This window comes from Hyperolius riggenbachi, chromosome 7 (assembly GCF_040937935.1).
Source record: "Hyperolius riggenbachi isolate aHypRig1 chromosome 7, aHypRig1.pri, whole genome shotgun sequence".
Classification (NCBI taxonomy): Eukaryota; Metazoa; Chordata; class Amphibia; order Anura; family Hyperoliidae; genus Hyperolius; species Hyperolius riggenbachi.
The window spans coordinates 26,084,526-26,109,584 of NC_090652.1; the positions used below are offsets into that span (position 1 = coordinate 26,084,526).

The 25,059-nt window shown below is 48.1% G+C and overlaps 1 protein-coding gene across 5 annotated transcripts in view; it reads left to right on the top strand.

Annotated features, from left to right (window-relative positions):
- The first annotated feature begins 324 nt into the window (after positions 1 to 324).
- Positions 325 to 25,059, top strand: part of LOC137524173 (E3 ubiquitin-protein ligase TRIM39-like) — a 123,444-nt gene continuing 98,709 nt past the window's right edge. For 2 of the 5 annotated variants that reach the window (XR_011022639.1, XM_068243751.1), the window contains exons 1-2: positions 329 to 465; positions 22,192 to 22,345. Coding sequence is in view for 2 of the 5 variants with exons in the window: in XM_068243749.1 (XP_068099850.1) it covers positions 7,369 to 8,940 (1,572 nt within the window). In the remaining 3 variants the exon portion in view is untranslated. Of the gene's footprint in view, positions 466 to 2,902; positions 3,043 to 7,245; positions 9,832 to 22,191; positions 22,346 to 25,059 lie in introns of those variants that run through there. The other 3 variants (XM_068243749.1, XM_068243750.1, XM_068243752.1) reach the window with 3 other exon arrangements.

Consider the following 25,059-nt stretch of genomic DNA (forward strand, 5'->3'; position numbering starts at 1 on the left):
CCCTGCTGTGATATTATGGATATACCATACTCACCAGTCCTACTGCTATATTACCATTCAGTTTGGATCCTGGGAGTCCTTTGTAGGTCCGGCGGTTGAAATTTCTGCACCAATTTGCCACTTGCTGTAATCCCGCTATTATTGCCTGTATTGGGCTAAGTCTGTGATGTGCACACCACCTCTGGCCTCAGCATTCATGTGGCGGATGCGCAATGGCAGAGTCCAGCGCTGGATTCAAACCGCCTGCGTAGCTTCTCAGGGATAGGCTCGGCAATCTGCGCTCCGATCACCAGGGACATAGCCCCGCCCACACCTTCAGGAGCACTCGAGCTGACAAAGCCTTCTGAAGCCTCACTGAGCAGCATTCAACCAATTGGTGGAATACCTCTAACAGGGGTGATGAGGCTGAAACAAGGGGACCGTGTGAGGAATAGGGAGGCTCTTTAGGACCTCCCCTCTTCATAGGTGAGTATCTGATTATTTCATTTCACTACAGATTTACTTTAAAGGGAACCAGAGATGAACGATTTCCAATAAAATATACATACCTGGGGCTTCCTCCAGCCCTCTCCTGCCTGATAGCTCCCACGGTGTCCTCTTCTTCCTCTCCGTTAGCCCAGAATTGGCCCCAGAAAGTCCTCCGGGCCGGGGCCAACTGTGCATGCGGGGCCTGGCCGTGGGCACGCTCCTGACTGTTCATGTTGGACGCTCCCAGGGACGGGAGTGAAACAGTGGAGCATGCCTGGCCAGGCTGCACAGGTGCCGACTGGCCCCAACCAGGAAGAAGACGAGGATGCCATGGGAGCGATCAGGCTGGAGGGGGCTGGAGGAAGACCCAGGTATGTATGTTTTAATGGGACTGGTTTGTGTCTAGTACTGGTCTGATACAGTGACCCGATTTTTCTTGGCTCAACCTGGGAGGGGTGTGCTAGTGTGACACGCAAAGTGGATGTGTCCATGATATGGACTCCGAAAAATTAAATGCAACTACAGTTACCTCTGACACATGAAATGCTGCAGAAAACGATTATTCTGACTCCGCAAACGGTAATCGAGGCAAACATGACCTCATACCGCCACAGAGTGCGCGCCTGGGATACCAGGCGGCCAAAAGTGGGACATAACCTGGGACACATTGCAGCCTGGGACGGGATCCTGCACCTTGGACGTGTCCTAGGTAAAACGGGACTTCTGGTCAGAGTATCGTAGGACATTAGACTATGACTATGGTGGGATTAGATTGTCTGGGAAATCTGCAGAAACTGCTGATGGTACAGTATTAGAATACTATTTAATAATCATGCCAAATACTGCAACAATCACCCCAAAGTTTCAAATGCAGTCTCATCGAATAATAACTGCAGCAACCGTTACCTCTGACACATGAATTGCAATAACTGTTACCTCTGACACATGAAATGCAGCAGAAAACGATTACTCCGACTCTGCAAATGGTAAATGAGGCAAACATTACCTTATACGGCCACAGAGTCTCACGCCTGGGACACCCAGCGGCCAAAAGTGGGATATAACCTGGGACACATTGCAGCCTGGAACAGGGCAGGGGACCCTGAACCTGGAACGTGTCCCAGGTAAAACGGGACATCTGGACTGGTCAGGGTACATCTGACCCCTCAACCCTCCATCATTAAAGGGAACCTGAAGCGAGTAAAATCATTTAAGAACACATGACGTAGTTGCAAATAAATATTAAATACTAACCTAACCACGAGTTACTCTCAGAAGCTCACCATTTTTTTCTTACAGTGATTCCTTCCAGTTCTGACAATATTTTGTCAGAACTGAAATATACCAGTTGCTGTCCCCTATATATCCGCAGCTGTCAGTTACAACTGAATGTGCAAGGTAATGTCCATGTTTCCCTATTGCTCAAGGGGGCGATAATACAGTTTAACAGTGTGCTCACCAGGAAGCTGTTATGGGGTAATGGCCATTTTCAAAATGGAGGACGGAGAATTCCATTGATCACAGTGGACAAATGGGACACAGGAGAGGAGAAAGAGATTGAGGAGTAGACTACACAGGAGGTAAGTATGACCTGTGTTTGGTTATTTTGGCCCATATGCAATTCACTTTTTCACCTTTCTAAGTGATAATTTTAAACTTGGCAATAAAATTTCTTTTAAGCCACCAGCAAGCAAGAAAATACTCAAAATAATTTTAATAGTACTTTCTCACCTACTTTTTGGTACTTTTTAAGTTGAAAAGTGCTGGAAAGTTATTTTAAATTGAAGATGAAAAATTATCTCCTAGGAGAAAACTCGGATGAAAAGGAGAATTGCATATGGCCCTTTGACTTTTTTTTATTTTCAGTTCAGGTTCTCTTTAAAGATACATGAGAAAATAAAGAAATACATGCAGAACTACTTACCTGGGGCTTCCATCACCCTCTTGAAGTCTCTGTGTCCCTGATCACAGCTCAGCTGGCAGCCACTCTTCTGTGGTCCCCTCTGTAGCTGACGAGAGCTCTGCGCAGTAATACTGGCCACGTCAGCCCGGCACATGCGCGCACCGCAGTCATGCAGAAGACGCCGACCTCACCAGGTCACTATGGAGCAGACCGCAGGAGAGTGGCTGCCAGCAGAGCTGCACTGAGGGACACAGAGACTTCAAGGGGCTGGAGGAAGCTGTGCATTTATTTTTCTCTCATGTATCCTTTAGGACACAGCCTGCTATTATTAGTGCTTATGGACACAGGCATGGTTTTTGTATGCTGCAATAGCAATGTTCTCTTGCTAAATGCGATCATCATTCCTGATTCAAAACTTCTTATGTATTTTTTGTAATAAAGCAACCTGTGAGTGCAGTTTGAGGTTTGTCCACAAGATGGCGATATAGAGATTATCACATATCACACGATTTATCAGGTTATCTCTGCTAGGAGGGTTTCCAGGACAACGACGCAGAGCAGCGTGACGTGGTTTACCATGCGCCCCACCCCCACGCAGAGCCCCAGTAGAAGCGCGGGAGCGTGAAGCGGAAGTAGGACGTCACTTTGTTGGCAATTTTCAGCTGGTGCAGGTAACTCCATGTGTGTGACGTCACCTTGTGTCTCCAGTGTCCTCCTCTGTGCCTCCCTCTAACTCCAGCGTCCCTTTCCTCTCTCCCTGTTATCCCCTACTGTCTCCCTCTCTGTGTGTCCAATCCTGTGCCCCTGTTATCCCCTCCTGTCTCCCTGTGCCCACCCCCTCTCTCTGTGTGCCCCCTCCTGTCCCCCTGTTATCCCCTACTGTCTCCCTGTGCCCACCCCCTCTCTGTGTGCCCCCTACTGTCTCCCTGTGCCCACCCCCTCTCTGTGTGCCCCCTCCTGTCCCCCTGTTATCCCCTACTGTCTCCCTGTGCCCACCCCCTCTCTGTGTGCCCCCTCCTGTCCCCCTGTTATCCCCTCCTGTCTCCCTGTGCCCACCCCCTCTCTGTGTGCCCCCTCCTGTCCCCCTGTTATCCCCTCCTGTCTCCCTGTGCCCACCCCCTCTCTGTGTGCCCCCTCCTGTCCCCCTGTTATCCCCTACTGTCTCCCTGTGCCCACCCCCTCTCTGTGTGCCCCCTACTGTCTCCCTGTGCCCACCCCCTCTCTGTGTGCCCCCTCCTGTCCCCGTTATCCCCTCCTGTCTCCCTCTGCCCACCCTCTCTCTGTGTGCCCCCTACTGTCCCCCTGTTATCCCCTACTGCCTCCCTGTGCCCACCCCCTCTCTGTGTGCCCCCTACTGTCCCCGTTATCCCCTCCTGTCTCCCTCTGCCCACCCTCTCTCTGTGTGCCCACTCCTGTCCCCCTGTTATCCCCTACTGCCTCCCTGTGCCCACCCCCTCTCTGTGTGCCCCCTCCTGTCCCCCTGTTATCCCCTCCTGTCTCCCTGTGCCCACCCCCTCTCTGTGTGCCCCCTCCTGTCCCCCTGTTATCCTCTCCTGTCTCCCTGTGCCCACCCCCGTTCTGTGTGCCCCCTCCTGTCCCCCTGCTGCCTCCTGTACCTAAGTGTTGTCTGGATCATGAACGATTCGGATCTTTGATCCGAATCTCTTTTGTGAGTCGAATCATCCGGATCATCATAATGAATAATTCGGATCACAAAGGGGGTGGAGCCAGGAGCGGCACGCCCCCCTCTCAGCAAGCATGGGGGTCCTGGTCTGGAAGCAGAGCAGAGATGGATCGCTCAGTTGGAGGGGAGCCAGCCTTGCAGGGACAGGTAGATGAGAGAGAGGGGACATGGGTGCCACTGCCAGATATGTGTAGAGCACACGTACTGGCTGTAATGTGCTGCTCATTTTAGGCTGTTCTGTTCCGTAGTTGTGCATAGTGAACAAATGGGAAACTTTTGGCTCAGAAGCACAGCTCAGTAACTTTGCAGACAGCGTGCTGGGCTAGAATGACAGGGCAGGCACTGTGATTGCAGTGTGCAATATGATCCTCCTGCACTCTGCTCTAAACAGCTACTTCTCCCTAAATTTATGATGAGTGTTGGAGGTGAGAAAAGGACACATTGGGGAATGCTTTCTTTCACTGTGAGACGTTTGCATTCAAAGTATACAGATGAACATATAGGTGAAATATATTTAAAGCATATGATTGCAACATGTGGGTAATGTGTGCAAAAAAAACATTTCTGCTCTCTGCTCACCCCTCTTCGTCCACCTCCTCCCTTCTCTGTCCACCATCCCCCCCTTCTCTGTCTGTCCACTGCAGGGAAAGTCCTGTCCTGTTAGTCATTTCACCCCCAGAATGCTTCCCTAGTAAAATGATTCGAGATTCGTATCAAAGATCCGGATCTTTTCAATGATCCGATTCGAATCATCCGAATCATTGAAAATATCCGGACTTCCCATCTCTACTGTACCTATGTGCTCCTCTCCTGGTCTCCTCCTGTCACCCCTCCTCTATATATGTGCTCTGTTTCTGCATTCTTCAGCCTCCCTGTGACTTTTCCCCCTGCGCTTCCTCCTGTACATCTGTACCCCTCCACCAGTCCTTCTCTCTCCCTCTGCTCCCTGTTTCCTGCCACCTTCTCCCTCTCTCTCATCAGTTCTTTCTCCTCTTCCTGGACTTCTTCTGCCACATTCCCCGGCCCTGTCGCGGACACGCTCCCCAGCCTTATATCGGCCGCGCTCCCCGGCCCTGTATGGGCCGCGCTCCCCGGCCCTGTATGGGCCGCGCTCCCCTGCCCTGTATGGGCCGCGCTCCCCTGCCCTGTATGGGCCGCGCTCCCCTGCCCTGTATGGGCCGCGCTCCCCTGCCCTGTATGGGCCGCGCTCCCCTGCCCTGTATGGGCCGCGCTCCCCTGCCCTGTATGGGCCGCGCTCCCCTGCCCTGTATGGGCCGCGCTCCCCGGCCCATACAGAACAAAAACAGTGATCATTCTCGGCAGACACGCACGGATTGGCTCAGGGGACTTCTGTCTTCTGCCAGCAATCCCTCCTGACGCCGGGCCATCGCGATGGTGGTTTTCCGCCCCCACGATCGCACGCACAGCCCCGCACACTGCACGGACGTGAGTCTCGCGTCTCTGCGGCTACAGCAGCACCTTCTGTGGGCATGAAACTCACGTCCGTGCGGCAGTCATGGTTATATAGTACTGTACTCTATATATATATATATATATATATATATATATATATATATATATATATATATATATATATAATCCCTGCATAGCTGTTAATCCACTGAGAATGTTGTGTACATTGCACAAAGGAGGTGTTGTCTATCACCTGTAGACCTGGCTCAGATCATGCCTGAAGAATGTGTAATGGAAGAAGAATCCCCTCATTCCCCTGCAGAGTCCCTGCACATCACTTTTAGATGTAAGCACATGTACTCCTACCCAGGGCTAGTTTTCAGTTCTATTTAACAGCTACTCTACAGCAATATACGAAGTTTAAAATGCATCTCTGGTGTACATAAAAAACACAGAGGTACGCTAATGCTTAAAGGTTAGAATGTCCCAACGTCTGTTTAATAAGATTTATTGGAATCCCGTATCAGCTGGGTTTCAGTTCACAGATCATGGCCCTGACCTTTTCTTATCAGGTATAGAAAAGACAGAGGCCTTTTTCTACAAGGTGTCAGGGCTGCACACCAAACCCGGCTTATATGGGTCTCCAGTGAATCTTATTATACAGACGACATGCTGGGGCATTCATGCTGCCAATGACAGACAGGAATGGCCAACGGTAGAGTGTCAGCTTCCTGGTCAGGAGCTTTGTTTTGTTCTCAATTGCAGATGCCATCTTAATTTTACTTTGGCAGTGATTTTATGTTCCGTACTTTCAATCAACAAGATTGTCATATGCAAATTAGATTCAGAGTTGGTGGAACTATTAAGGGCTGGTTCAGACAGGTGGCTTCTGGCTTTTCTTCTCGTCTCGTCAGGCCACGTCTCGTTCGGGGGGTTTTCTGCAGCGATCGTCAGCGTCCGCCGCAGTCTTTCGTCCCTGTAAAGGGACATGAAGACGCGGCGGTGAATTGACCCTAGAAGCCGCATGAGGCATCCAAGGTCGCCTGAAACGACAGGGAAAATCGGGATCGGAATGCGTTTACACAATCGACGGTGATCGACAGTAACCACACAATGTTAAACACTCCCATTCACTGGAATGGGAACGTTTAACCGACAAGTCCCGGACGCTTGGCGGTAAATGCAGCCAAGCGTCCGTGTAAACCAGCCCCAACTGAGGAGTTAGTCGGACGAATTTTGTACTGACTCCACAGCTGGATATCCGGTTTATATCCGCTTTAAATTGTACGTGAGTAGAAAAGAGTTGATAAATGTATACTTATCCGGCGCTTCCTCCAGCCACCTGCTGGCCATGGCCACCCTTGCTGTCTCCCGGGGCTGCTCCGATCCTCCGCTAGCCAGCTCTGTAAGTTTCTTCTGTCATGCATGTGCATCTGCAAGCGCAGAACACTCCCGGCTTCAGGGCACGCGCGCCGCTTTGCCTGCACAGAACAGCGCGACGGGCCAGTGTTAGGGAGCTGAAAACGGAGCGGCCGGGGAGGATGGCGGAGGACGTGTACAGGTTTGTCTGCCTATGCCTTAACAAAGGAGACCAGATTGGCCCAGAAGTAATCGTTGGTTGTGGCGGTAAGATGTCTTAGCGTGTGTGTTGGAACAATGAAAATTGTATTGTTCCTGGAGTAAGACTGTGTGTGGACCTTTCCCTTCGATAGTTTGCATTGTGATACCTAGCACCTTTGTTTTGTATAATTCTTTCTCTCTCTTGTTTTCTCTGCAGATTCTACCATCTAAACAGTCACACTTTTGCTACTTAAAAGAAATAGTTCCACTGTCATTTGTTCCCCTGAACGGGATAACTTTTCCTGCAAGAAGAGTACTCACCCATACAAAAAAATTTCCAATGGCGTCCGCCTCTCTCGGAGAAGAGCTGAGCTGCTCTATATGCCTGAGCCTGTATACAGAGCCGGTGACACTGACCTGTGGACACAGCTTCTGCCGGGATTGTATTGTGACTGTGCTGGATAAACAGAAGGCATCAGGAAAAGTTTTTTCCCCTCCAGAATGCAGAGAGGAGTATCCAAACCACCCTCTGCTGGAGAAGAACAGTAACCTGTCCAACATTGTGGACAACGTCACAGCCATGCAACAAGAGAAAGCTGAGGTACGGTGTATGTTTTGTGTGGATGCCCCTGTGCCAGCTGTTAAGACTTGCCAACGTTGTGAAATCTCCATGTGTGATAAACATCTGGCAGCTCATAACGAGACAGTGGACCACGTGTTAGTGGAGCCAACGTCATCTCTCATCAGCAAGAAATGCTCCATCCACAAAAAGCTCCTGGAGTATTACTGCACTGAGGACTCAACCTGTCTGTGTGTGTCCTGCTGTCTTGTTGGGACACATAAAGGACACAAGGTGGAACTTCTAGAGGAGGCATCTGAGAAGAAAAAGGAGGGCCTAAGACATGAACTAAAAAAGATGGCACCAAAGAGAGGGAGAAATGAAGAGAGAATCCAGAGCTTACAGGACCACAAAAGGAAAGCACAAGAAAAAGCAGCTGATGAGAAGAAGAGAGTCACAGCTCTGTTTGAGGACATCAGGAGACAGCTGGAAGTCCAAGAGATGAAGGTCCTGAATGAGATCGCCAGGCAAGAAGAGCAGATATCACAGTCTGTCTCTGATTGTATCCGGCATCTGGAGACACAAGGAGGGGAACTGTCCAGGAAGATGGCTTGCATTGAGAAGATGTGTAATATGACTGACCCGATAGCTGTCCTGCAAGACCCAGAATCTGAAACAGCTGACCAAGATATGGAGGAACCTTCTGTTCCTGATCTGGACGATCTGATTGTGCTCGAGTTAAAAATATCCATAAAAGAAGTTATTACTCAGATAGAATCACAAGTTGACTTCCCTTTGCCAGAGAAAACACATCTGTTACTGGATGTAGATACTGCAAATTACCATTTAGAGTTGTCTGATGATTTCAAAACTGCCGTAGCTTCCAAAAGAAGTTACTGCAGACCATATTCACAGAAGAGGTTTATCACATTCTCTCAGGTGATGAGTTGTGAGAGCTTTTCCTCTGGTAGACATTACTGGGAAGTGGAGGTCAGTGATTATGGAGAGTGGGATGTTGGGGTAAGCTATTCTAGTATAGAGAGAGAAGGGGAGGAATCTGGCATTGGAAATAATAAGAAATCTTGGAGTTACCGCAGATTTATGGGTGAACTTTATGCTATCCATGATTACTCAGAGATAAAGCCATTAAATCCTCGTTCTAACTGCGGAACATTAGGAATATATCTGAATTATGATGCTGGCCGCCTGTCCTTCTTCCAGCTAGAAGACCCCTTCATCCATTTACACACCTTCACTGCCACCTTCACCGAGCCCCTCCATGCTGCCTTCTATGTGAATTACAAAGGATGGGTGAGGATATTCCCATACAATTGCTTTTCAGTGGTGTTTTAGTACAAGATCTCCAAATACAGGCTCTCAAAACAACCTGCCTATCCAGAGTTGGACACAATTTAATTGCATCTCTTCAAAATGACATAACAAAGGACTGAGTTGCAACAGTTACATGTCAACTGTAAGAAACTTCTGACTGTCTTCAGACCCACTCAGACAGTTGCCTTTAAAGGTTTAAGTGTTATGTTGTTGTTGTTTTTTGTTTTGTTGCGTTTGTTTGTTTTTTGCTCGAATTCTTAAATATTTTGCCCAATTTTTTTCTGTCCAGAATGAGCACTTTTGGAAGAAACATTGAAGCATTTTTGTTTGCTATGGTAACAGGGCTTGTTTGCTCTGTTAGGCCTCATTCACATTATGTTCCACGGTTGCGTTGGGTGTTTTTTGAGGCTTTTTTCCCCCCATTCTTGGTGATTTCTGTGAGTTGGGCGGTTTTGGTAAGCGTTTTTGTAAATGCTTTTGCAGAGCAATTCCGCTTTTTCACTTCCTGACGATGGTCAGGAAGTGAGCTCTTTGATAAGGAAAATAATAAATACAATGTATTCTTAAAAACCTAAATGCAATCGCTGCTCAAAGCGATTTTGTGAGCGTTTTGCGGTTTTCCTATACCATCCATTGAGGCAAATCGCCTCAAAATTGGCCCCTGCAGCGCTTCTCTGAGCGGATCGGAAATGAACCGCTCAGATGTAAACTCTCTCATAGAGAATCGTTGCACACGCGCTTTCAGGGCGATTTGGAAAAATCATCAGCGCTTAAAAAACTCCAAAAGCGCCTCCAGTGTGAACCGAGCCTTAGGGATGGGATTTATTACTGTAGGTTGTACAGTGATGCCTCTAGTTAAGTACATAGGTTATATGTATATTGTTTATTATAATGCTAAATAAAAATGCTAATACATCCAGATAATGGAAATGGTGATTTTATAGTCCATCAGAGTTTAAATACAAATAATGGCTTACAATTCACACCACTCACATGTAAACTGTTTGTATAATCACAGCTTTCTGCAGCTATAAATTCTGTCATGAAATTTTGAGCAAATGACCAGAAGATAAGATGTTAGATGTTGAGTTTTCAAGTGTGTGGGTGTGGCTTCTGCAGCTGCTTGTATTGTGTCATCTCCACTGTTCAGACTGAAAGGGGTCAGGCACATCTGTAGTATGTCTGAGAAGATTGCAGCCTGTAGCACAGACTACAGTGCTACCTTGTTAATATTGTTAAGCAATAATATTGTCATATTATTGCTTTATAAGGCAGAGTCTTTAACCAGTACACTATCCAGCCAATTATAATGTAATCCTAACATTTATATAGCACTTTTCTCCTGTTGGACTCAAAGTGCTCAGGAGCTGCAGCCACTGGGAGGCGCTCAAAGGGCCACCCTGCAGTGTAGGGGAAGTCTTGCCCAAGGACTTCTTACAGAATAAGTACTGACCCTAGCCAGGATTTGAACCCTGGTCTCCCATGTCAAAGGCAGAGTCTTTAACCAGTACACTATCCAGCCAATTATAATAATTGTTATTGCTTTATAAAGCGCTAACATATTCTGTGGTGCTGTACAAAGTAAGAAACAAACATGGGTTTACAAAATAATACAGACTGGTATACACCAATATTCAAAATATAGAATTGGTACAAAATACAGAATTGGTATCATTATAACAATGACAAAAGTAACATAATGAATAAAATGTATAACAGTGCAAGACACAAAGGGTGAGAGAGCTCTGCCCTAGTGAGCTTACATTCTAAAGTTTCAACAGTACTATGGCCCACCTGTCCTATTTGGTTCCAGGAATGAGCGTCACACGGAATTCCGAATTCTGAAGTTTGCATCAGAATTTCCCAATTGAAAGTCAGAATATCACAGAACACCAACTTTTCTCAGCGTTTCTAGTTAGGACATTAAATAAGTTATTAAGGAAAGGGAGGTGCTGAAGGGGGTGTGGCTAGAAAACTGCAAAACTCTATTAACCCTTCGCACTCTCACATGCAAATGTTCAAACAAATGCATTCACAGATTCACTCATCCAGGCACAACTGTTATCCCTACAGCTAAATTAAAAGCCGGGGTTTTCGTTCACAGAAGAATGCATTCTTATGCTTAGTCACCTATACTGCGCAGAAGTACCCAGGTAAACATAGGTGTCCTAACTGGCCCTGTAACATGCATAGTGCAGACATGCAAACATTCATTGCATCAAACCTATCAATGGATTAGGAGCACACATCCTGACGTCCTCTCCTGGGTCAGACAGTGCATCTTACCAATCGCACAAGGGAGCTAACGTTATGTGTCCATGTGCACCATGCACATACACCAGCATAAGCTGTGTGCATGCTGACAAAAAAACACATACAGGGGAAGGAGGGAGTGCACTGAATTAGACCCTAGCCACAGGAGTCAGTAACAAGAAAAAAATACATATATCCAGGCACATCGCCTCTAGTTAGGACATTAAATAAGTTATTAAGGAAAGGGAGGTGCTGAAGGGGGTGTGGCTAGAAAACTGCAAAAATCTATTAACCCTTCGCACTCTCGCATGCAAATGTTCAAACAATTGCATTCGCGATTGGTAAGATGCACTATCTGTCCCAGGAGAGGACGTCAGGATGTGTGCTCCTAATCCATTGATAGGTTTGATGCAATGAATGTGTTTGCATGTTTGCACTATGCATGTTACAGGGCCAGAGTTAGGACACCTATGTTTACCTGGGTACTTCTGCGCAGTATAGGTGACTAAGGGCTGTCGCAGAGCGGAGATCTCCCGCTGAAGGCTGGCGGTAAGCTGTCGGAAGGCATGCGGAAACACTTAAGCCGGCAGAGTCCCTCCGTGCACTGCTCTCTCTGGGAGGTCTGTCCCATTCACTTGTATGTAATCCGCAGGCTTCGAGGAAGCGGTATTTCCCGTCCACATACCGCTTCCTCTAAACTTCATGAATGGCCATTTTGTTACTTTTTTCTAGATAAATCTAGAAAAACACCGCACGAGGCGGAAATTTCTCGCTCTGCCGGGGAATTGTAACTTTTCTTGCAGAAACAGCCTTTATGAATGCCCACTTTGCTAAATGGTCGGGAAAGTCCGCTGTTTTGAGCGGAAAACTTGCGGTAAAGTTTTATGAATAGAGCCCTTAGTCACCTATACTGCGCAGAAGTACCCAGGTAAACATAGGTGTCCTAACTCTGGCCCTGTAACATGCATAGTGCAAACATGCAAACACATTCATTGCATCAAACCTATCAATGGATTAGGAGCACACATCCTGACGTCCTCTCCTGGGACAGATAGTGCATCTTACCAATCGTGAATGCAATTGTTTGAACATTTGCATGTGAGAGTGCGAAGGGTTAATAGATTTTTGCAGTTTTCTAGCCACACCCCCTTCAGCACCTCCCTTTCCTTAATAACTTATTTAATGTCCTAACTAGAGGCGATGTGCCTGGATATATGTATTTTTTTCTTGTTACTGACCCCTGTGGCTAGGGTCTAATTCAGTGCACTCCCTCCTTCCCCTGTATGTGTTTGTCAGCATGTACACAGCTTATGCTGGTGTATGTGCATGGTGTGCATGGACACATAACGTTAGCTCCCTTGTGCGATTGGTAAGATGCACTGTCTGTCCCAGGAGAGGACGTGAGGATGTGTGCTCCTAATCCATTGATAGGTTTGATGCAATGAATGTGTTTGCATGTCCGCACTATGCATGTTACAGGGCCAGAGTTAGGACACCTATGTTTACCTGGGTACTTCTGCACAGTATAGGTGACTAAGCATAAGAATGCATTCTTCTGTGAACTAAAACCCTGGCTTTTAATTTAGCTGTAGGGATAACAGTTGTGCCTGGATGAGTGAATCTGTGAATGCAATTGTTTGAACATTTGCATGCGAGAGTGCAAAGGGTTAATAGATTTTTTCTCAGAGTTTAGCGTGCATGTGGGCCCGCTCAGCAGACATTTATCGCTCTCATGTTCACATTTGTAACCTTGGTGAACTGAGATTTGAAATTTGGAATTCCGAGTGAAATTGGCAAAGAGGGATCCAGGAGATCACAGTGACTCAATTGGTATGGTTTTTATTGTACACATCGCACAGTACAGATTCTCTTTAAAGAGAGTCTAAAGTGTTTTGTTTTTTCTCTTTTTATTTATCAGTCATCTTCAGCATTAACATTCAAGCTGATTTATTCCCCTGATTTATCCCCCTGAAATACCAAGGCAAAATTCTGTGGTTGCAGAATTTTGCTTCCTGGTAGAGGCAGAGCTGTGCGCAGTAGCTCTGCCTCTTCTCCAGTCAATATCCACCTCTCCCCGCCCCTCTCAGTCTTCTTTCACTGAGGGGCGGGGCTTGACTGGACTGGAAGCAGAGCTACTGCGCACAGCTCTGCCTCTACCGGGCAGCAAAATCTACGACTTCAAAACTTGTGGAGTTTTGCCCCGGTATCTCAGGGGGATAAATACCTTGTTCTGCCTCGGGGATGCGGCGAATCAGCTTGTATCTTATTGCTGGAGATGACTGATTAAAAAGAGGGGAAAAACACTTCAGACTCTCTTTAAAGGAGTCATCAGGCCATTATAAGGAAGATAAGTGCTACTTATCCGGGGCTTCGTCCAGCTCCAAGCTCCCAGCATGTCCCTCGCTGCAGCTCAGCCGTCAACCGTTCGCCGCCGCTGCCTCTCGGTCCCCGGCCTGGAGGTCGGCCTGTACTGCGCGTGCGCGAGCGGCGCTGTCAGTTCTCGCCACGTGGACCAGAGCGTACTGCACAGGTGCATAACTACTGCAACTGCGCAGTAGAAGTGATTTTTCTAAGTGATGCTAGGCATACGCCTACTGATCTTCTAGCTCTGGCTAGCAATTTTTGAAGTGTTTAGGTGTAGCAATTTATTTTCTTTTGTACAGTAGAGATGGAAATGAACAACTTTTGTTAAAAAAAAAAACTCTTGGAAAATCGCTCTGTTCAAGCACTTTTTAGAGCGATTTTCCACTTTCCTATACTTAACATTGAGGCTGAATCGCCTCAGAAATGCTGCAGGACCCGTGTTTGCATTTAGGAAAAAATCACATTGCTCTGATGTGACCCATCCCATTCAAATACATCACTAAAGAGCTTTTCAAGAACTAGCGTTTTGACAGGCATTCAGAAGCGCTCTAGGTGTACACCAGCCCTAATATGTACAGTGGCTTGCAAAAGTATTCTGTCCCGTTTAAGTTTTCCACATTTTGTCATATTACTGCCACAAACATGAATCAGTTTTATTGGCATTTCACATGAAAGACCAATACAAAGTGGTGTACACGTGAGAAGTGGAACGAAAATCATACATTATTCAAAATATTTTTTTACAAATAAAAAAACTGCAAAGTGTGGTGTGTGTGTAATTATTCAGCCCCCTTTGGTCTAAGTGCAGTCAGTTGCCCATAGACATTGCCTGATGAGTGCTAATGACTAAATAGAGTGCACCTGTATGTAATCTAATGTCTGTACAAATACAGCTGCTCTGTGACGGCTTTAGAGGTTGTCGAAGAGAATATTGGGAGCAACTACACCATAAAGTCCAAAGAACACACCAGACAGGTCAGGGATAAAGTTATTGAGAAATTTAAAGCAGTCTTAAGCTACGTACACACATGCAACAAAGATCGTTCGTTGTGAAGGACGAACAAACTTTTAATTGATGAAAGAACGATCTAAGTAAAGTTAGTTTTTAAAAGTGTGTAACGATCTGATCGTTAGAACGAACGTTACATCACGTAAAGCAACTATTGCGCTTGCGCATAAAAATGAAAAGTTCCATGGAGAAATAATGAAATGCGCATGTCAAACCTAGTACGAACGACTGTTTCCAACGATGTACTACTTTTGCAAACGATCGTCGTTGGAAAAAATCCGCCAAGCTAGATCATTCGTTTTTAACGATCTACCTCGTCCGTCGTTAGACTTAATGGTCGTTGGCTGCTTTTTTTTAAACGATCGTCGTTTGAAACGATCGGGGAACGATCGTTTCAAACGACTATAGTCGCGTGTGTGTACGCACCTTTAGGCTTCAAAAAGATTTCCAGAGCCTTGAACATCCCACGGAGCACTGTTCAAGCGATCATTCAAGAATGGAAGGAGTATGGCACAAGTGTAAACCTACCAAGACAAGGCCGTCCACCTAAACTCACAGGCCGAGCAAGGAGAGCTCTGATCAGAAATGCAGTCAAGAGGCCCATGGTGACTCTGGACGAACTGCAGAGATCTACAGCTCAGGTGGGGGAATCTGTCCATAGGACAACTATTAGTCGTGCACTGCAAGTTGGCCTTTATGGAAGAGTGGCAAGAAGAAAGCCATTATTAACAGAAAAGCATAAGAAGTCCCGTTTGCAGTTTTCCACAAGCCATGTGGTGGACACAGCAAACATGTGGAAGAAGGTGCTCTGCTCAGATGAGACCAAAATGGAACTTTTGGGCCAAAATGCTATGTGTGGCAGAAAACTAACACTGCACATCACTTTGAGCACACCATCCCCACTGTCAAAAATGGTGGTGGCAGCATCATGCTCTGGGGGTACTTCTCTTCAGCAGGGACAGGGAAGCTGGTCAGAGTTGATGGGAAGATGAATGGAGCCAAATACAGGGCAATCTTGGAAGAAAACCTCTTGGAGTCTGCAAAAGACTTGAGACTGGGGCGGAGGTTCACCTTCCAGCAGGGCAGCGACCCTAAACATAATGCCAGGGCAACAATGGAATGGTTTAAAACAAAACATATCCATGTGTTAGAATGGCCCAGTCGAAGTCCAGATCTAAATCCAATCGAGAATCTGTGGCAAGATCTGAAAACTGCTGTTCACAAACGCTATCCATCTAATCTGACTGAGCTGGAGCTGTTTTGCAAAGAAGAATGGGCAAGAATTTCAGTCTCTAGATGTGCAAAGCTGGTAGAGACATACCCTAAAACCTAGGTTCTCAACATGCGGTATTCATACCCCAAGGGGTACGTCTGATGGTTCCAGGGGGTACTCCTGCTTGATATACTTAACCAAGTATAACAAATTTAGAGTTTTAGAAAATGATAAATTCTACATAAACAACACCAAATTAGTATTTTAGCTAATTAAAAGCGATAGTAAATGTTTGGAAATTGTTTAGAACCAATTATTATGTACTACGATTAAATATTTATTTGTCAAGGGGTACTTGTGATAAGGTTTACTATGCTAGGGGGTACTCGGCGAGTACAAGCTTTTAAAAGGGGTACATACCAATAAAATGTTGAGAAACACTGCCCTAAAAGACTGGCAGCTGTAATTGCAGCAAAAGGTGGTTCTACAAAATATTGACTCAGGGGGCCGGATAATTACGCACACCCCACTTTGCAGTTATTTTTTTTTTTTTTCAATGTTTGGAATCATATGATTTTCGTTCCACTTCTCACATGTACACCACTTTGTATTGGTCTTTTACGTGGAATTCCAATAAAATTGATTCATGTTTGTGGCAGTAATGTGACAAAATGTGGAAAACTTCAAGGGGACCGAATACTTTTGCAAGCCACTGTATAAGTACATCAGAGGGCAATACAAAAGCTTGGCAGAATCACTTCTTGCCCTTAGGCTTGTACAAAAGTTTTTCCCATCTAATCAGGTAGGGGTACTTTACAATAAGGGCTCATTTCCACTGTGCAAGGCATGTGTCTTTCTAGACACCACTGTGATTCGAAACGCATCCGAATCCCCCTTCGCTGTGCCATGCATTTGCCAGTCCAAATTTGCATGTGGGCAAATGCAGCGATGGAAACTGGTGCTAAGAATGGTGAAAAAAAAGTACTACTGTATCTTTTACAAATTTACTGTCCTGTCAAAATAACGCGACAAACAGTAATGTTTAAACCTTGGGCAACAAAAGTGAGTACACCCCTAAGTGAAGAATGTCAAAATTGTGCCCAAACTGTCAATAATTGCATGCCAACCATTATCTTCCAGCACTCTCTTAGGCTTGGATCTCACAGAGAGCACACGCCGCTTGGGACTGCGTTGACGTCCTCTGAATGATTGCTGGCCGCAGGCTACTCCACGTGTGTGGTCCCGCCCACATGCCCTCCCGATAAAGTGCAATAGAGGAGGCACAAAGCCGGGACTGCGCATGCGCTGTATCCTGCAACTGGGCCAGCTGGTGAGGATTGGAAGCGGCACAGCTGCACAGTGGAAGAGCCAGGGAGGAAATCGAGGGTTACTGGGCGGGAGGTGGCCCAGGTAAGTATAGCAGAAACCCCTCCCATCTCAGGTGGAAGTAGGAAAGCTTGGGTGCTGCCATAGGGGCCCATTGTAATTATCGGCAAGGAGGGGAAATTTGGGTAACAGATGCAAATGCACACATAGTGAAGACCTCAGGGCCCGTTCACACTGTAGGGGAAAAGGCCATATTAACTGCAACACGATAAAATGTAAAATCAGATGGAAAATGCATCCTTTGTTATTAATAAGATGCAGGGCAAAGCAGAGGCAAGAGAGGCTCCAGCCTCAGGGCGCAGTGTAGGAGGGGGCTCACTCAGCTATCATTCCCCTATTGTGTTTGATGCACCGAGAAATAAGAATTAAGAAATAAGAAAGGGGATACATGGCAGAGACTGCAAGCCAGATACCTAAATATTAAAGAGACTCCGTAACAAAAATTGCATCCTGTTTTTTATCATCCTACAAGTTCCAAAAGCTATTTTAATGTGTTCTGGCTTACTGCAGCACTTTCTACTATCACAGTCTCTGTAATAAATCAATGTATCTTTCCCCTGTCAGACTTGTCAGCCTGTGTCTGGAAGGCTGCCAAGTTCTACAGTGTTGTGGTTCTGCTATGAACTCCCCCTTCCTGGCTCCTCTATGCACACTGCCTGTGTATTATTTAGATTAGGGCAGCTTCTCTCTTCTCTCTTATCTTTTACAAGCTGGATAAATCGTCCTCTGAGCTGGCTGGGCTTTCACATACTGAAGAATTACAGACAAGGGCAAAGCTGTTTGCAGGAAGAAACGAGCAGCCTGAAACTTCAGTGCATGAGAACTGCAGGGAGAAAGAAACACACAAATGATCTCGAGATTCAAAAGGAAGGGAGTATACAGCCTGCTTGTGTATGGATGTATTTTCTATGTGTGGTCATACTGTACATCAACCTACTTCCTGTTTTGGTGGCCATTTTGTTTGTTTATAAACAAACTTTTTAAAATTGTTTTTAACCACTTTTAATGCGGCGAAATTGTGACAGAGGGTAATAGGAGAAGTCCCCTAACGCACTGGTATGTTTACTTTTGTGCGATTTTAACAATACAGATTCTCTTTAAGGCATTGGGGCGTCTCTTAAGGTGGTCATACACTTATAGATTTGCAGCAGATTCGACCATCAGATAGATTTCTGTCAGATTCCTGTCAAGTCAAATCGTACAAGAATCTATCTGATGTGTGCCTCACACTAGGAACAGGTTAACAGAAATCTATTAAAAGTCGATCTAAATGCATTATTGCACCATTAGATCCAATGCAACTCTATGGGCCATCGATCTGCTGCCAGCATCAGATCGACCTAGATTTTCCGTCCTGTCAGATCAAATTAATTGAAATTGATTGATCGATTGATTCTATAGAATCGATTGATGGCTGAAATCGACCAGTGTGTGGGCCCCTTAAAGAAAACCTGTACTGAAAAAAGTTCCCCTGGAGGGTACTCACCTCAGTAGGGAGAAGCCTCTGGACCCTATTGAGGCTTCCCCCGTCCTCCTGTGTCCCACGGCGGTCTCGTTGCAGCCCACGGAACGCACAGGCGACAATTTGTCGGCGTGTGCAATATTTACCTTTTCTGGCTCTTCTGAGGGAGATAGGCGAAAATAGCCGATCTCCGTCGGGTCCGCTCTACTGCGCAGGAGACATGTGCCTGAGCAGTAGAGCGGCCTGGCGGAGATCGGCTATTTTTGCCTATCTCCGTCGGAAGAGCGGATACTGCGTCTGCGCTGGAGCCAAAGAGGTAAATATTTACATCGCCGCCACTCCGGGAGGATTTTCGGCGCCGCCATAGGACCGAGGACGTCACAACATGCATCACATGCCCCTCAAAACCGCCAGTGCTGGCTTTAAAGATGTTTGGTAAGTTCACGTGGGTATCTTGTTAGCCTGCCGTAAGTGCAGGGCCGGTTCTCTCATGAGGCAAGGTGAAACATTTGAATCGGGCAGAGATTACAGGGGCAGCAATTTTGTACTGTGCTAACAGTAACAGCATGCAGTCAGAGTAGGAAGAGAATGAGACTCACAGCCAGCCAGTGTGCTTTTGTGTTGAGCTGCAGCATGTCATGTGTGATCATTGCAAATCGGGTGGGTGTGGGGGGTGCATCCTCACAAGTTTGCCTCAGGCAGCTAAAAGTCTAGAACCGGCCCTGTGTAAGTGCCAGTCTTCCTATGGCAACCCCCTGCGATATTATCGATTCACAATACTCTCCAGTCCTACTGCGATATTACCATTCAGTTTGGATCCTGGGAGTCCTCCATAGGTCCGGCAGTTGAAACTTCCTGTAATCCTGCTATTATTGCCTGTACGGGGTAAGTCTGTGATGTGCACACCACCTCTGGCCTCAGCATTCATGTGGCGGATGCGCAATGGCAGAGAGCTCCGATCACCAGGGACATTGCCCCGCCCACATCTTCAGGAGCACTCCAGCTGACGAAGCCTTCTGAAGCATCAGTGAGCAGCATTCAACCAATTGGTGGAATACCTCCAACAGGGGTGACGAGGCTGAAACGAGGGGGACAGTGTGAGGAATAGGGAGGCTCTACAGGACCTTCCCTCTTCATAGGTGAGTATCTGATTATTTATTTTCACTACAGATTTACTTTAAAGGGAACCAGAGATGAACGATTTCCAATAAAATATACATACCTGGGGCTTCCTCCTGCCCGATCGCTCCCATGGTGTCCTCTTCTTCCTCTCCGTTAGCCCAGAATTGGCCCCAGAAAGTCCTCTGGACCGGGGCCAACTGTGCATGCGGGGCCTGTCCGTGGGCGCGCTCCCGTTCACGTTGGACACTCCCGGGGACCGGAGCAAAACGGGAGCACGCCTGGCCGGGCTGCGTAGGCGCCGACTGGCCCCAACCGACTAATTTTTTGGGGCCAGTATCGGGCAAACAGAGAGGAAGAAGAGGATGCCGTGGGAGCGATCAGGCTGGAGGGGGCTGGAGGAAGGAAGGTATATATGTTTTAATGGGAATTGTTTGTTTCTAGTACACGTCTGACTTCTCAACCCACCATCAATAAAGATACATGAGAAAAAAAATAAATAAATGCAGAGCTACTTACCTGGGGTTTTCTCCAGCCCCTTGACGTCTCTGTGTCCCTCATCACAGCTCTGCTGGCAGCCACTCTTCTGTGGTCCCCTCCGTACTCCGTAGCTGACGTGGCCGAGAGCGCTATGTGCAATACTGGCCACGTCAGCCCGGCACATGCGCGCACCGCATTCGTGCAGAAGCCGTCGACCTCACCAGGTCACTATGGAGCAGACCACAGAAGAGTGGCTGCCAGCAGAGCTGCACTGAGGGATAGAGTTGGGCCGAACCTCCGATTTTAGGTTCGCGAACTTCCGCGGAAGGTTCGGTTCACGTTAAAGTTCGCGAACCGCAATAGACTTCAATGGGGATGCGAACTTTGAAAAAAAAAAAAAATTATGCTGGCCACAAAAGTGATGGAAAAGATGTTTCAAGGGGTCTAACACCTGGAGGGGGGCATGGCGGAGTGGGATACACGCCAAAAGTCCCCGGGAAAAATCTGGATTTGACGCAAAGCAGCGTTTTAAGGGCAGAAATCACATTGAATGCTAAATGACAGGCCTAAAGTGCTTTAAAACATGTTGCATGTGTATACATCAATCAGGTAGTGTAATTAAGGTACTGCTTCACACTGACACACCAAACTCACCGTGTAACGCACCGCAAACAGCTGTTTGTGTAGTGACAGCAGTGGCGGGTTCACTGAACAGAACAGGTATGCAGTGGCAGGTTCACTGAGCAGTACAGGTATGCAGTGGCAGGTTCACTGAACAGGTATGCAGTGGTGGGTTCACAGAACAGGTATGCAGTGGTGGGTTCACAGAACAGGTATGCAGTGGCAGGTTCACTGAACAGGTATGCAGTGGTGGGTTCACAGAACAGGTATGCAGTGGTGGGTTCACAGAACAGGTATGCAGTGGCAGGTTCACTGAACAGGTATGCAGTGGTGGGTTCACAGAACAGGTATGCAGTGGTGGGTTCACAGAACAGGTATGCAGTGGTGGGTTCACTGAACAGGTATGCAGTGGCAGGTTCACTGAACAGGTATGCAGTGGTGGGTTCACAGAACAGGTATGCAGTGGTGGGTTCACAGAACAGGTATGCAGTGGCAGGTTCACTGAACAGGTATGCAGTGGTGGGTTCACAGAACAGGTATGCAGTGGTGGGTTCACAGAACAGGTATGCAGTGGCAGGTTCACTGAACAGGTATGCAGTGGTGGGTTCACAGAACAGGTATGCAGTGGTGGGTTCTCAGAACAGGTATGCAGTGGTGGGTTCACAGAACAGGTATGCAGTGGTGGGTTCACAGAACAGGTATGCAGTGGCAGGTTCACTGAACAGGTATGCAGTGGTCTCACTGAACAGAACAGGTATGCATCCAGGAACAAGCTAAGCCTAACTAATCTTTCCCTATGAGAGACAGTCTGCAGCAGCTCGCCCTACTCTCACTAATGCAGGCACACGAGTGACCGTAATGGCCGCCGCTGCCTGCCTTATATAAGGGGGGTGGGGCTCCAGGGGCTAGTGTAGCCTAATTGGCTACACTGGGCCTGCTGACTGTGATGTAGAGGGTCAAAGTTGACCCTCCATGGTGCATTATGGGGCGAACCGAACTTCCGCAAAGGTTCGCCTGCGGGACGCGAGCGCGAACCACGGAAGTTCGCATGGAACCGTTCGCAGGCGAACCGTTCGGCCCAACTCTACTGAGGGACACAGAGACTTCAAGGGGCTGGAGGAAGCTCTGCATTTTTTTTTCTCTCATGTATCCTTTAGGACACAGCCTGCCATTATTAGTGCTTGTGGACACAGGCATGGTTTTTGTATGCTGCAATAGCAATGTTCTCTTGCTAAATCATGGGATCATCTTTCCTGACTCAAAATTCTTATGTATTTTTTGTAATAAAGCAACCTGTGAGTGCAGTTTGAGGTTTGTCCACAAGATGGCGATATAGAGATTATCACATATTACACGATTTAGCAGGTTATCTCCGCTAGGAGGGTTTCCATGACAACGACGCAGAGCAGCGTGACGTGGTTTACCATGCGCCCCACCCCCACGCAGAGCCCTAGAAGAAGCGCGGGAGCGTGAAGCGGAAGTAGGACGTCACTGTGTTGGCAATTTTCAGCTGGTGCAGGTAACTCCATGTGTGTGTGACGTCACCTTGTGTCTCCAGTGTCCTCTGTGTCACCTCTGCCTCCCTCTAACTCCAGCGTCCCCTTCCTCTCTCCCTGTTATCGCCTGCTGTCTCCCTGTGCCCCACCCCCCCCCCATTCTCTGTGTGCCCCCTACTGTCCCCCTGCTGCCTCCTGTACCTGTGCTCCCCTCCTGGTCTTCTCCTGCCCCCCTCCTCTCTATATGTGCTCTGTTTGTGCATTCTTCAGTCTCCCTGTGCTTTCTACTCTCCCCCTGCGCTCCTCCTGTACATCTGTACCTCTCCTCCAGTCCTTCTCTCTCTCCCTCTGCTCCCAGTTGCCTCCTCCCTCTCTCTCCTTTAGTTGCCAACTCCTATCTCAGCCCTGTATCGGCCGCGCTCCCCGTCCCTGTATCGGCCGCGCCCCCCGTCCCTGTGTCGGCCGCGCCCCCCGTCCCTGTATCAGCCACGCTCCCCGGCCCTGTATCGGCCACACCTCCCGTCCCTGTATTGGCCGCGCTCCCCGTCCCTGTATTGGCCGCGCTCCCCGGCCCTGTATCGGCCGCTCTCCCCGACCCTGTATCGGCCGCTCTCCCCGTCCCTGTATCGGCCACGCTCCCCGTCCCTGTATCGGCCACGCCCCCCGTCCCTGTATGGGCCGCGCTCCCCGTCCCTGTATCGGCCACGCCCCCCGTCCCTGTATCGACCGCGCTCCCCAGCCCTGTATCTGCCACGCTCCCCGGCCCTGTATCGGTCACGCTCCCTGTCTCTGTATCGCCGCGCTCCCCGGCCCTGTATCTGCCACGCTCCCCGTCCCTGTATCGGCCACGCTCCCCAGCCCTGTATCGGCCACGCTCCCCGGCCCTGTATCGGCCACGCTCCCCGGCCCTGTATCGGCCACGCTCCCCGGCCCTGTATCGGCCACTCTCCCCGGCCCTGTATCGGTGGCGCTCCCTGGCCCTGTATTGGCCACGCTCCCCGGCCCTGTATCGGCCACGCTCCCCGGCCCTGTATCGGCCACGCTCCCCGGCCCTGTATCGGCCACGCTCCCCGGCCCTGTATCGGCCACTCTCCCCGGCCCTGTATCGGTGGCGCTCCCTGGCCCTGTATTGGCCACGCTCCCCGGCCCTGTATCGGCCACGCTCTCAAGCCCTGTAGCGGCCAAACTCCCCTGCCCCCTACGCTTCCTGGCCCTAGATTGGTTACGCTCCCCAGTCTTCCACGCTATGAAAAATTTGTATTCCTATAGTAATTTCTATGGGACTACTACAGGGAAGCTGGGGAGGAGGCAAAGCGGAGACGCGGACTGTGTTTGGTCTGCGGGCCAGACTTTGTACATGCCTGCTGTGACGGAACATAAACCGCATATGCAAATGTACGCATAATGAAAGTCTATAGAAATGGACCCTATCCATTCTTATTAGTACTTTCAACAAAAAAATACAAAACTGAAGTGATCTTTGCAAACGACCTAAGAAAAGCAAGAGGATGCAAAATAAAGTGATCATCACATGCTGCCCCCCCCCAACCTCCTTACAGAAACATCTTTGTATACTATGCTAACAATCCTGTCATCAATGGAAATTGTCGCATCCACATCACCTGGCGCGTACTGGGCCTGCGCACAACTATTGCACAGGAGCAGTGAAGTGAAGTGAGCTATCCGCAATGCCCCCCCCACGGCCAAAGTGGTGGGCAGCGGAAATGTCGTATAAAACATCTGGAGCCATCTTCTACACTACCTATAGCTTCCAGCTGCTTTGCTGCGTCCTTTGTATATGGCTCCTGAAGCGAGCATGTGACCTGATGCGGGTCAGGTGACACACTGGGAGCCGTGCATGTGACCTGATGCAAGTCAGGTGACACACTGGGAGCTGTGCATGTGACCTGACGCTGGTCAGGTGACACACTGGGAGCCATACGTGTGACCTGATGCGGGTGAGGTGACACTGGGAGCCATGCATGTGACCTGATGCGGGTCAGGTGACACACCGGGAACCGTGCATGTGACCTAATGCGGGTCAGGTGACACACTGGGAGCCGTACTTGGACGCGGGAAAGCAATTCATGTTATCTGGACAAAGATAAAGCCAGGTATCACCTCCCTAACAACCAAGGCTGTGGAGTTGGTACAAAAATCATCCGACTCCTCAGTTTATGAAACCTCTGACGCCAGGTACCTAGAATGACTCCGACTCCTCCACTCCGACTACTTAGCCTAATTTTTACAAAGGCTGTGGATTTGGTTCAAAAATCCTCCAATTCCTCAGTTTATTGAAACCGACTACGACTCCAGGTACCCAAAATTGCTTTGACTCCACAGCCCTGCTAACAACACCACATAAGCAGGACGATCCTGGGCAGGATAGTTTACCACCCTGCCCCGGATCCTGCTGTGTATGACAGAGATGACCTGTATTGTCATCCTTGTCACAATTAGTGCAGCTCAGATGAATATTACTGTTTGTGAAGGCCTGAAGAAGGGTCCACTTGACACAAAACAAGGCAACGCTGTTCCCTTAAAACAAATGATCTATTGCCTTAAAGGGAACCTAAACTGAGAAGGATATGGATTTTTCCTTTTAAAATAATACCAGTTGCCTGACTCTCCTGCTGATCCTGTGTCTCTAATAATTTTAGCCACAGCCCCTCAACAAGCATGCAGATCAGGTGTTCTGACAGAAGTCAGTCTGGATTAAGCTGCATGCTTGTTTCAG